The 12,563-nt window shown below is 34.8% G+C and overlaps 1 protein-coding gene across 5 annotated transcripts in view; it reads left to right on the forward strand.

Annotated features, from left to right (window-relative positions):
• The window catches only part of RNF180 (ring finger protein 180), a 247,587-nt gene extending 240,629 nt beyond the window's left edge, over positions 1 to 6,958 (forward strand). For all 5 annotated transcript variants that reach the window (XM_063086191.1, XM_063086192.1, XM_063086195.1 and 2 more), the window contains one exon: positions 6,713 to 6,958. In XM_063086191.1, coding sequence (XP_062942261.1) covers positions 6,713 to 6,912 — 200 coding nt within the window. In that variant the 3' untranslated portion in view covers positions 6,913 to 6,958. The remainder of the gene's footprint in view (positions 1 to 6,712) is intronic.
• The last annotated feature ends 5,605 nt before the right edge of the window (positions 6,959 to 12,563 follow it).

Here is a 12,563-nt window from a genome sequence, read left to right on the forward strand (position 1 = left end):
ATAAACAGTAAAATAAGATTGTTTTTGATTAAAGAGGCTTGACTTTATTTTTTTAATTCTTCAATTTTTATTTTAAATTAAAACAATCATTGTACATACTTATGGGGTACAATGTGATATTTGAATACATGTATACAGTATGTATTGATCAAATCAGAGGAATTAGCATATTCATTGTTTCAAACATTTGTCATTTCTTGTTTTGGGAACATTCAGAATCCTCTGTCAAGCTAATTGAAATTATACAGTAAATTATTGTTAACTAAAATCACCCTACAGTGCTATAGAGCACTAGAATTTATTCCTCCTATCTGGCTGTAATTTTGTGTCCATTAACCAACATCTCCCTATTCTACTTTCAAAACCTTTCCAACCTATACTAACAACTAGTAACATGTGGTTTGTATATTTCTGTGCCTGGCTTATTTCACTTAATATCCCTCCAGGCTCATCCATGTTGCTATGATGGCAGATTTTCATTCTTTTTTATGAATAAGTAGTGTTATTTTGTGTATATGCAACACATTTTCTTCATTCAATCATCTGTTGATAGACACTTTGATTGATTCCATATCTTAGCTATTGTGGATAGTGATGCAATAAACATGGGAGTGAAGGTATCCTTTTGCCTTACTGATTTTCTTTCTTTTGGACATATACATAGTAGTGGGATTACTGGGTCATATGGTAGCTTTATTTGTAGTTTTTTGAGAACTCTTCATACTGTATTCTATACTGGCTATACTAAATTACATTCCCACCAGCAAGATATGAAAGTACCCTTTTCTCTACATCCTTCCAGCTTTTGTTATTTTTTGTCTTTTTGACAATAGCCATTCTAACCGGGGTATGGTGATATTGCATTGGGGTTTTGCATTGCATTTCCCTAATGATTAGTGATGTTGAGCATTTTTTCATATATTTGTTGACCATTTGTACGTCTTCTTTTGAGAAATGTCTATTCAGTTCATTTGTCTATTTTTTGATTGGATTATTTTGTTGGTGTTGGGTTGTTTAAGTTTCTTGTATATTCTGGATAATAATCCCTTGTTTGCACAGTTTACAAGTATTTTCATTCTTTCTGCAGACTTTCTCTTCATTCTGTTGATAGTTTCCTTTGCTGTGTAAAAACTTTAGTTTGATATAATCCCATTTGCCCATTTTTGCTTTTTACCTGTGTTTTCTTCTAGCAGTTTCATAGTTTTGGGTCTTACATTTATTTCTTTAACCCCTTTTGAGTTAATTTTGGTATATAATAAGAGATCGAGGTCTACTTTCATTCTTCTGCATGTGGATATGCAGTTTTCCCAGCAGTATTCATTAGAGGTTGTCCTTTTCTCTGTGTACGTGCTTGTCACCTTTTTCAAAAATCATTTTGCTATAAATACATGGGTTTATTTCTGGGTTCTCTATTCTGTCCGTTGGTCTATATGTCTGTTTTTATGACAGTACCATGCTGTTTTGATTACTATAGATTGGTAGTATATTTGGAACTCAGGTAGTGTGATGCTTCCAGCTTTATTCTTCTTGCTCAGGATTGCTTTGGCTACTTAGGGTCTTTTGAGGTTCCATATGAGTTTTAGGACTGTTTATTCTATTTCTGTGAAGAATGTCATTGGTATTTTGATAGGGATTGGATTATATCTGCAGATCACTTTGGGTTGTATGACCATTTTAACTATATCGATTCTTTCAATCCATGAGCATGAGATGTCTTTCCATGTTGTTATGTCCTCTTGAATTTCTTTCATCGGTGTTTTATAATTTTTATTGTAGAGATCTTTCACCTCCTTGGGTAAATTTATTCCTAGGTATTTTACTTATTTTTGTAGCTATTATAAATAGGATTGCCTTTGTAATTTCTTTTTCAGTTAGTTCATTGCTGGTGTATATAAATGCTCCTGATTTTTGTGTATTGATTTTGTCAGTATCCTGCAACTTTACTAAATTTACCAGCTCTAAAGAGGTTTTTGGTGGAGTCTTCCGGTTTTTCTAGATAATAGATCATGTCATTTGCAAACAGCGACAATTTAACTTTCTCTTCTCCAATTTGGATGCCCTTTACTTCTTGTTAAGTTGTTCTAGCTAGAACTTCCAGTACTGTATTGAGTAAGAGTGGTGAAAGAGAGCATCCTTGTCTTGTTCCAGTTCTTAGCAGAAAAACTGAGAGCTTTCCTCACTCAGTATGATGTTAGGGTTTGTCATATATGTCCTTTATTTTGTTGAACTATGTTCCTTCTATACCTAGTTTGTTGAGAGTTTTTATCAGGAAGGGATGTTGAATTTTATCAAATACTTTTCTGTGGTAATTGAAATGATCATATTGTTTTTGTCCTTCATTCTGTTGATGTGGTGTATCATGTTTATTGATTTGTGTGAACCATACTCACATTCTTGTGATAAATCCCACTTGATTGTGATTGATAATTTTTTGGATGTGCTGTTAAATATGATTTGCTAATATTTTGTGGAGGATTTTTGCATCTGTGCTCATCAAGGATATTGGCCTGTAGTTTTCTTTTTTTGTTAGGTCTTTGTCTAATTTTGGTATTAGGGTGATGATGGCCTCATAGAATAAATTTGGAAGAATTCCTTCTACTTCAATTTTTTAAAATTGTTTGAGAAGGATTAGTATTAGTTCTTCTTTAATAGTTCAGTAGAATTTAGAATTCAGCAGTGAAGCCATCTGGTCCTGGGCTTTCCTTTGTTGGGAGACTTTTTATTACTGATTCAGTCTCATCGCTCATACTTAGTCTGTTTAGGTTTTCTTTATTTCCTCTTCATTTAATTTTGGTAGGTGATATGTGTCCAAAAATTTATGCATTTCCTCTAGATTTTCAGTATTGGGGCATATAGTTGTTCATCACAGCCTCTAATGATTCTTTATATTTCTGGGGTATCAGTTTTAATGTCTTCTTTTTCATTTCTGACTTCATCTGGATCTTTTCTCTCTTTTTTCCATTATTAATCTAGTTAATGGCTTGTTGATTTTGTTTATCTTCTCAAAAAGCCAACTTTTTGTTTCATCAGTCTTTCATATTGTTTTTATTGTCTCAATTTTATCTGTTTCTGCTCAGAATTTTATCATTTCCTTTATTTTACTTACCTTGAGATTGGTTTATTCATGCTTTTCTAGTTTCTTGAGGTACATTCTTAGGTTGTTAACTTGAAATTTTTCTCTTCTTTTTTTTCTGATGAAGGCATTTATTGCTTTCCTCTTAGTACTGCTTTTGCTATATTCAGTAGAGTTTGGTATGTGCTTCTATCTTCATTTGTTTTGAGAAACTTTTAATTTCCTCCTTAATTTATTCTTTGACTCATTGGTTGTTCAAGAGTTGTTTAATTTCCTTTTATTTATAGTGTTTCCAAAATTCCCCTTGTAATTGATTTCTAGTTTTATTCCATTGTGGTCAGAAAAGATACTTGATATGATTTTGAATTTTTTTAAACCTGTTAAGACTTGTTTTGTAACCTAAGATATGGCCAATTTTGGAGAATGTCCCATGTGCTGATATTTAAAATGTGCATTCTGCCTCTGTTGGATATAGATGTCTGTTAGGTCCATTTGGTCTATAGTGCAGTTTACTTCTGATTTTTCTTTGTTGATTTCTGTCTAGATAATCTGTCCAGTGCTGAGAGTGGGATGTTAAAAATCCCCAACTACTATTGTATTGGTGTCTATCGCTCTCTTTAGATCTGATAGTATTTGCTTAAAAAATCCGCTTTGGTGTTAGGTGTGGATATATTTAAAATTGTTATACTTTCTTGTTGAATTAATCCATTTATTATTATGTAATATCTTTCTTTGTTTCTACTGTTTTTGGTTTAAAGTCTGTTTTATTTGATATAAGTATCACTACTCCTGCTCACTTTGGGCTTCTATTTGCATGGAATATCTTTTTTCATCCCTTCTTTTTCAGTCTATGTGTGTCTTTATAAGTGAAGTGAGTTTCTTGTAGGCAGCATATAATTGGATTTTTTAAAATATACATTCAGCCAGTCTGTGCATTTCAATTAGGGAATTTAATCCATTACATTCAATGTTATTATTAATATCTGGGGACTTATTACTATCATTTTTTGGATTTTTTTTTTTTTGTCTGTTTTGTATGTCCTTTCTTCCTTTCTTCCTCTCTGATTGTTTATTTTTACAATTTGGTAGTTTTCTGTACTGTTAAGGTTTGATTCCTTTCTTTTTCTCATTTGTGTATCTGTTCTACTAGTGAGTTTTCTACTTTCACATGTTTTATGAGAGTAGTTATCATTATTTTGCTCCCAGAGGTAAGACTTCCTTAGCATTTCTTGTAGGCCTGATCTTGTAGTGATGTATTCCTTCAGTTTTTGTTTGAAATAAGAAAAACCTTACTTCTCCTTCATTTTTAAAGGATATCTTCGCCAAGTATAGTATTCTTGGTGCTGCCAGCTAGTGGGTTGTGCTGTGATGTCTTCAGGAAGCTGGGGCCACTTCAGAGCCTGTTGGACAAGATGCAGGCACAGCATGCAGGCTGGAAGTGCAGTGGTGTCTTCATGAGGCAGGGATGTAGCTGGTCTTGTGTTGGGGGTAGATGCTGTCAGCATGGGCCAATGGGCTGCAGCACAGATCCTCCAGGAAGCAGGACCATGACAGGGCCTGCTGTTGGGGCCAGTCACAGTTACTCCTGACTTGTGGGCTGTACTTTCATGACTTCAGGGAGGCAGAGCCACTATTGAGCCTACTGTTGAACTGCACATGGGCAAGCTGGAAGTGTAGTAGTGTCTCAGAGGATGAGGACAGTGTTGCACCTAGTATTAGGCTTGGTGCTAGATCACACCATACTGGTACAAGGGTTGGCTGGTCATGCAGTGATTTTTCCATGACACTAGTCTGCCCTATCTCCTGTGGGGCTATGGGGTACCACATGGGTTTGGACACAGGATTCTGGTCACTCTTTCAGGCCCAAGCTCCATGCAGCTGGGGCTGCAACAGTGTAGGCACCCCAGTAGAGGCAGTGATATGATGACAGATCCTCAGGGATAAAGAGAAGTGGTGGCATTGGCCCCCATGATCAGATACACTCCAGCAGTGAATCTGGTTTGAAGATGGCTCCCTGCTGCAGCACTTTAAGACACAGGTGGGGCAGGTGCACTATGTGAGTTTCCACTCTGGAGCAATACTGCCATGTGGACTCCAAATCCAGTTTTCCAACCTGGATTTGGGGCTTGTGGGATCTGGAGGACTCTTTTATAGCAAAAACTTCTGGTGTCTATGGCAGCTATAGGGACCCCTGGGGTTCTCTAGCTTACCTTTTCCCCATAGGAAGTCCTCCCTGACTCTGAGCCCATCTGGCTGGGTAGATGGTGTGGCAAAGGGAAGGTGCCTTGTTCCCCTCTCTGTGTTGGTATCCTGGGCTTTCACATTTCAGAGGGGTTTTGCTGCTATTCTGGTGCTCTCTAGTATATTTTCCCAGGCACTACCATCAAGATATGGTTGGATATTCATTATTTAGGTCCTTTTTTTGTGGGGTGGATGAGTACAGGTGGCCCTAGTTGGCCATCTTGCCTGCCTCCCCCCCAAAAAACAAAAGAGGTTTGACTTTAAATGACCATACTAATATCCAGGTGAGTACAACCTTGCTGTCAGAATAAGCAGCCTGATCTACAGCATAATACGTAACATTACTCAATTGTTAAACTGGATGAACCAGAATTTTCTTCAAGCTAGAGCCTCACAGAACCTATATCACCAGAGTTGCTAGCAAGTACCAGAATTACAGCTTTTTTCCCTTAGTTTATTGTGCTATCCCCATTCTCTAACACTAATAAACACATAAATACTTAAGGTAGGCAGTAAATAAGTAAAAAGAAAAAAGATTGTGAGATTATCAGTCTTTAGGAAATTGAATTTTGTTTTTTAAATGCATTTGGTGTTATATATTGGTCACCCAACAAAAACAGGTTGCCATTTGATAAGTTTATACTCAAGCTGTAATAATTAGCATGTAAATATACAAAGGGAAAAAAACCCAGCATTTCATGAACTGCAATATTTCTCAGAAATGTCATATTTATTTAGTAAAAAGTAGACTGTAGTTTACTTTCAAGATTTGCTTTTTATGTGCCAATGAATATCCTTAAGTAGGCCCATGCTTTGAAATTTATTAAAATTAATGCTAAATTTTTTCAAAGGAGTACCATTATGTCTGTCTGTCCAGTTTATTCAATGACAACACAGATAAGAGACATTTTTCTCAGGGAATTTTGCTCAAATAACTGGACTAAATGGAATTTTCAAGGTACAAGATTAAATTGGTGATCAAAAGTTACAAACAGTAGTTGTAACAGTAGTTATGAAAATAAAACATGAGTGGAGTTCAAGTTTAGAAAATGTTCTCATGTCAAAATAACTACATTTGATCCTCACAAATTTTTGAAATGATCAGATAATATAGACCCAAAAAGATAAATATTTCCTCAGGTGAGTGACAGAACAAGGCTAGTCTCTTGGTTCCATATCCCATGCTCTTTGCTAACTTTACTGTCTCTGTCCTTACCACCCTGAACTAGCAGAGACTTCTGACAGTTGTGTATCATTGCAAAAACTGTCAGGAATACAACATACCACTCAGTGAAACCAAGATATGTGCATGGGACCTGTGTTCATAATTCAGCTTCCTTTCTGAGCACTTAACTAAATTTAATGAGCTTTAAAATCATATATTCATACATCTTCTAGGTTTCCACAGACGTGCAGCTCCAGTTACAAGAAGGCAGTTCCCACATGGTGCACACAGGATGGATTACCTGCACTTTGAGGATGATAGCCGTGGATGGTGGTTTGATATGGATATGGTGATCATCTACATTTATTCCGTGAACTGGGTCATTGGATTTGTTGTTTTCTGCTTTCTTTGCTATTTTTTCTTTCCGTTTTAGGAATTTTCATAACTTACTAGAGTTGAACAATCAAATTATGTAAATAACAATTGCTTAAACATTTTTTAAATGTGCTTTGAAGTTTTTATAATGTTGCATTGTATAAATTGTTGGTGTTTATAGAAAGCCTGAGAATAATGGACTTATTTATCAATGTTTTTCATATAAGAAACTAAATTTTATTCAAGAGCTAGTCTATCCAGCATTTAGCAACAATGCACTGTGAGTATTAGTTTTATGATTCTTCTTGGTTTAGGATTTGGGACTCTCAGTTTACAATATCACTTTTATACTTATTTTTATTGTAAAGACATGTTTTCCCACCACTTAAAAATAGTAAAAATATAAAATGAAATAATAATCTGAGTAGATAGTACCTTCATTGATAAAATATTTAGCCAATCACCACTTATTCTCAGGCAAATTATATCAATTAAAAATAAACTATATTTTGGGGGAACTAATCTAACAGGGTATATTCAGTTTCAGTTTCCAATTATCTCTAATTATGTTCCCTTCTATTACCAGTAAAACTGACCACCATATTTGTGCAGAGCTAAATAATAGCTTTAGTGCAACATTTTTAATTATAAGCAAGAGGATAGTAAATACAAACAAACTACGAGACTAACTCCCACCAATAGACACTTTAGAGAACTGTATTAACACTTTCCAAATTGTAGAATGGATCACCTTAAGAAATTTAAAAAAAAAAATTTACTGACTTTCAGTAGTCTAAAAGAGCAATGCATGTCCAAATGTAATGAATTTAGTGATTCATTTAACTAGAAGAGTGTCAAATATATTTTAAATGTGCAATAAAGAGTGGCTTTTAGATTTTTTTATTGTCATTGTTATTTAATGTCTGGAATAAAGAATTGTTGGAAATAAGCTAATGTATTTATAGAAAGAAAAACTGACATTTATTTGTACTTATAATTACAGTAATCTTTACAATTCTTACTGAAAAATAAAGGAGATTCAATTTACTTCAATGTGGGAAGGAATTGGGGCAAGTATCAATTTCAACAGTGTGAAAACTGAAGCAGAAAGAGATATAAGCTTATTTATTCAGTTATTCAGATGTCTTTGTGAAATCTAGAACAAAAGTTTTGATTATGAACTGCTAATCCAACATTTCTACACTATGATGTCATATATCTGATAATTCAGTAAGCATGTTTTTACATAAAATCAGTGAATGTCTCATGGCCCTATAAATACTACCACCACCCCAAAAAAAATTGAGATGGCTTGGGCTTAGAGTTCAGTCTATGAAAAGCAAAAATTTGGCCTAAATACTAAGTGTGTTTTAATAAAAGCACTGGATTGATGGTATGTCATGTTCTAAGAAATATGGAAGAATAGTACAGATTTATCTGTGAAAGAAAATAATAATATATATTAGACATCATCAAATCTAAAAGGCAGAAAACTAAATACAATTTAGAAATACAGAGATAAATTACTGCTCATAAATGGATATTTATGATCACTAATTTATTACTCAAAGATAAGCTATAAGGGAAAATGTCAGCCCTCTTAATATACATATTAAGATTGAGAAATTAACAAAACTCATATTGAATCGGGGGGATGGGGCGGCAGGGGAGGAATATTTTAAGAACTGTCAAACAAATTGCAGCCATTTCCCAGACAACTCCTGGATTATATGCTCTAGTAAATATGTCTTCGTTCATTCCTAAATTACTCTAAAAGTTGATTTTAATTATATGTAACTTAAAGTAAATACATAATTATTATAAATACAGATTTCTCAGAGAAACAAAGTTGATTCCCTGTATATATGTTAGTCAAGTCAGTGATATGTATCAGTTTGTAGATCTGTATCTATAAACTAAACTAAATACAAATATATATAATACCCTTAAATAAATATAATGCCCTTAAAAAAAAAAAGAAAGCAGAATCTGGAGGAGCATTCTAAATGGATATTCTAATTGTCTTCTGAATGGCTTATATTAATTAAAAAATTCTTAATATCTGCAGGACACTATCTGGCATTTGTCTTGATCGTAACTTGATCTCAGGGTTTTTTTCCCCAAGATGGCCAACTAGAGAGGTCTGGCACTAGTCCCCTCACATAAAAAGAGACCACAACAGAGACAAACAAGTAAGTTTTGACTGGACCCTGAGGAAACATGGTGCAGAGCACCAAGAGACTGAGGAAATTATTGTGAAGCATGGAAGAAGAGAACAGCACCATAAAGGGCAGAACAAGGCATCCAGCCTCAGCCCCGCTACAGGGACTGGCCTAGAACCAGACAGAGAGAAGGTAAGCTGGAAAAGACCCCAGCTATTCCCACTGACACCACAAACCCCAGCTATTCCCACTGACACCACAAACTCCCTAACCTTGAGGGAGTGCCCCTTTTCTTTTTGGGACCCACATCCGAACTCACTCAGCACATGCTCCCCCGCAGGTGAGCAGGCAGACTAGCTGAGTGGAAAATCCATGGTAGTGCATAACCTCTACCAAAAAACTCCTAGAGCTCATAAACAAATTCAGTAAAGTTGCAGGATAAAAAATTAATACACAAAAATCAGTAGCATTCTTATACACCAACAACAAACAAGCAGAAAAAGAAAGCAAACCCATTTACAATAGATACCAAAATAATAAAATATTTAGGAATAAATGTAACCAAAGAGATGAAAGACCTGTACAATGAGAACTACAAAACCCTACTGAAAGAAAGAGGACACAAAAAGATGGAAAGACATTCCTCGTTCATGGATTAGAAGAATTAACATTGTGAAAATGTCCATACTACCCGAAGAAAGATACAGATTCATTGCAATCCCCATCAAAATACCAATGACATTCTTCACAAAAATAGAAAAAAAAAATCCTAAAGTTCATATGGAACAAAAAAAGCTCCCAAAGAGCCAAAGCAATCCTGAGCCAAAATAAAACAGACTACATTACACTACTTGACTTCACACTATACTACAAAGCTATAGCAACCAAAACAGCATGGTACTGGCAGAAAAACAGACACATGGACCAATGGAACAGAATAGAGACCCAGAAATACTTACAGCAAACTGATCTTTGACAAAGAAACCAAGAACATACATTGGGGAAGGGACAGCCTCTTCAGTAAATGGTGCTGGGAAAACTGGATGTCCATTTGTAGAAGAAAGAAACTAGATCCATTCCTCTCACCATAAACCAAAACCAACTCAAAATAAATATTTAAGTATAAGACCTGAAACTATAAAACTCCTAGATGAAAAGATAGGGAAAACACTTCAGGACATGGGACTGGACAAAGACATCATGAATAAGACCCTAAAAGCTCAAGCAACAAAAGAAAAAAAGGGATTACATCAAACTAAAAAGCCTCTGCCCAGCAAAGGAAACTATCAACAGAGTGCAAAGACAACCTACAGAATGGGAGAAGATATTTACAAACTATGCATTCAACAAGGGATTAATATAACGAATATACAAGGAATTCAATCAACTTCACTATAAAAGAGAAAAAAAGAATAAAATGCAATTAAAAAATGGACAAAGGTGCTGAATAGACATTTTTCAAAGGAAGATTACAAATGGCCAACAGGTACATGAAAAAATGCTAGACATCACAAATCATCAGGAAATGCAAATCAAAACCACATTGAGATTTCATCTCACCCCAGTTGGACTGGCCAGTTATTAAAAAGACCAAGAAAAACAAATGTTGGAGAGGATATAGAGAAGGGGTAAGCCTCCTACACCGTTGGTGGTACTATAAAATAGTACAGCCATTATGAGAAACAGTATGGAGGTTTCTGAAACAACTACAGATAGAACTACCATATGACCTGCAATCCCACTTCTGGGTGTATACCCAAAAGAATGGAAATCATCATGTCAAAGGGATACCTGCACTCCCACGGTCATCACAGATCTATTTACAATAGCCAAGATATGTAACCAACCTAAATGTCCATTAACAGATGACTGGATAAGGAAAATGTGGCACATATACACAACGGAATACTACTCATCCTTAGAAAAGAATGAAATTCTGCCATTTGCAGCAATATGAATGAGCCTGGAGAAAATTATGCTAAGTGAAACAACCTTGGTACAGAAAGAGAAATACCGCATGTTCTCATGTGTAAGTGGGAGCTGAATCCATAAATAAACAAACAATAGAGACAGACAGAAAGAAATAAATAAACAACAATCACAATAATACGTTGAACTTTCAGAAGGAGAGAAAAGAACTGTGGCTACTAGAGGTGGAAAAGGAGAGGGGGGAGGGGTAACAAGAAGTTGGTCAACAGACACCAAGGATCCCCTGTCGTCATGATGAATAAGCGAACCATCCTGATCTGACCATCACACATTGTACACAACGACTGAAAGTCAACTTTGTACCCCACATTTATGTAATAAATTATCTTTAAAAAATAAAATATAGACCTGTAGTACCCAAGTACTAAAGTAGGAACCTCTGTGTAAAGGTAAACAGAAGATTGATGCCAAATGCCCTCAGATAGCCTTCTTTCCTATGAGAATAGGTCTGCTAAAATGTGAAGAATTGGGATATAGATGAAGATAAAAAGCATGAGACACTTTCTCTTAAATCTTGTTTCTGTGCCCTTTGGTCTGGTCATTTGTTTGCTCATTTCACAAAATGAACAGCCTGCCACTGATTATTTCTAGTAGATCCAAAATGAAAACTACCGAAATGTCCACAAGCAGTAGAATGAATTAATAAACTGTGTTTTAAATCAACAAGAAGATAACAACTGTTTTTTAAAATTTCAACTGTACACATTGGTATGGATGAATTTTTTAAATGTAATATTCAGAAAGAAGACCAGACACAGAGTACATACTGCTTTATTCTAATATAAAATACAATGCAATAACAGCCCGTACATTAAAAGTTAGAGGTTATAAGTGGTTACCCTTGAGGGGGATTAATAACTGGGAGTATGAAGGGAATATCAGGGGTGCTGGGAAGTGTGTATGTTTATTTGGGTGCTGGTTACATACTGACTTAATTTGTGAAGATGTTTGAAACCATACATTTATGATATGTTTACTTTCCTGTATATATAATATACTTCAATAAAATCTTTGAGGGAAAAATGCAAACAAAAATAAAGTCTAGGTAGTAATACATCAGTAGTTTATTTAAAATCTGTAATTCAAACTTTTGCTTTTTTTATATATAAAAAAATCTATTTCCCCACTTTTTTCTATTTTCCCTCATTACCCACCCTTTGGTCTTCATATATCTAGGATCTATTCGAATAGAATAAGTGTAAAATTATAATACCACATCTGGCAACAGGAAAGAAAATATATACTATGGCATTTCTGCTTACCTCTAATTCTTACTATACATTATAATTGCAAAAATCAATACACCTGATTGTCATCCAAGGTTATATGACTAAAATTTGCTTAACTTTGTTTTCCTCATTTTCCTCACATATAGAATTATGCATAATAAAACAGACCTTCACAGCCTTACTGCTGGGATAAAATTCAATTCACAAGAAAATTAGAGAACAGATAGAAAAGTTCTTTAATAAAAGGTGTGTGCAAAGACAAGGCAATATTTACCAACTATTGGATAATGAGCAAGCTATTTAATCCCTTTTATTTTGTTTCTTCATTT

This window comes from Cynocephalus volans, chromosome 2, assembly GCF_027409185.1.
Source record: "Cynocephalus volans isolate mCynVol1 chromosome 2, mCynVol1.pri, whole genome shotgun sequence".
Lineage (NCBI taxonomy): Eukaryota > Metazoa > Chordata > Mammalia > Dermoptera > Cynocephalidae > Cynocephalus > Cynocephalus volans.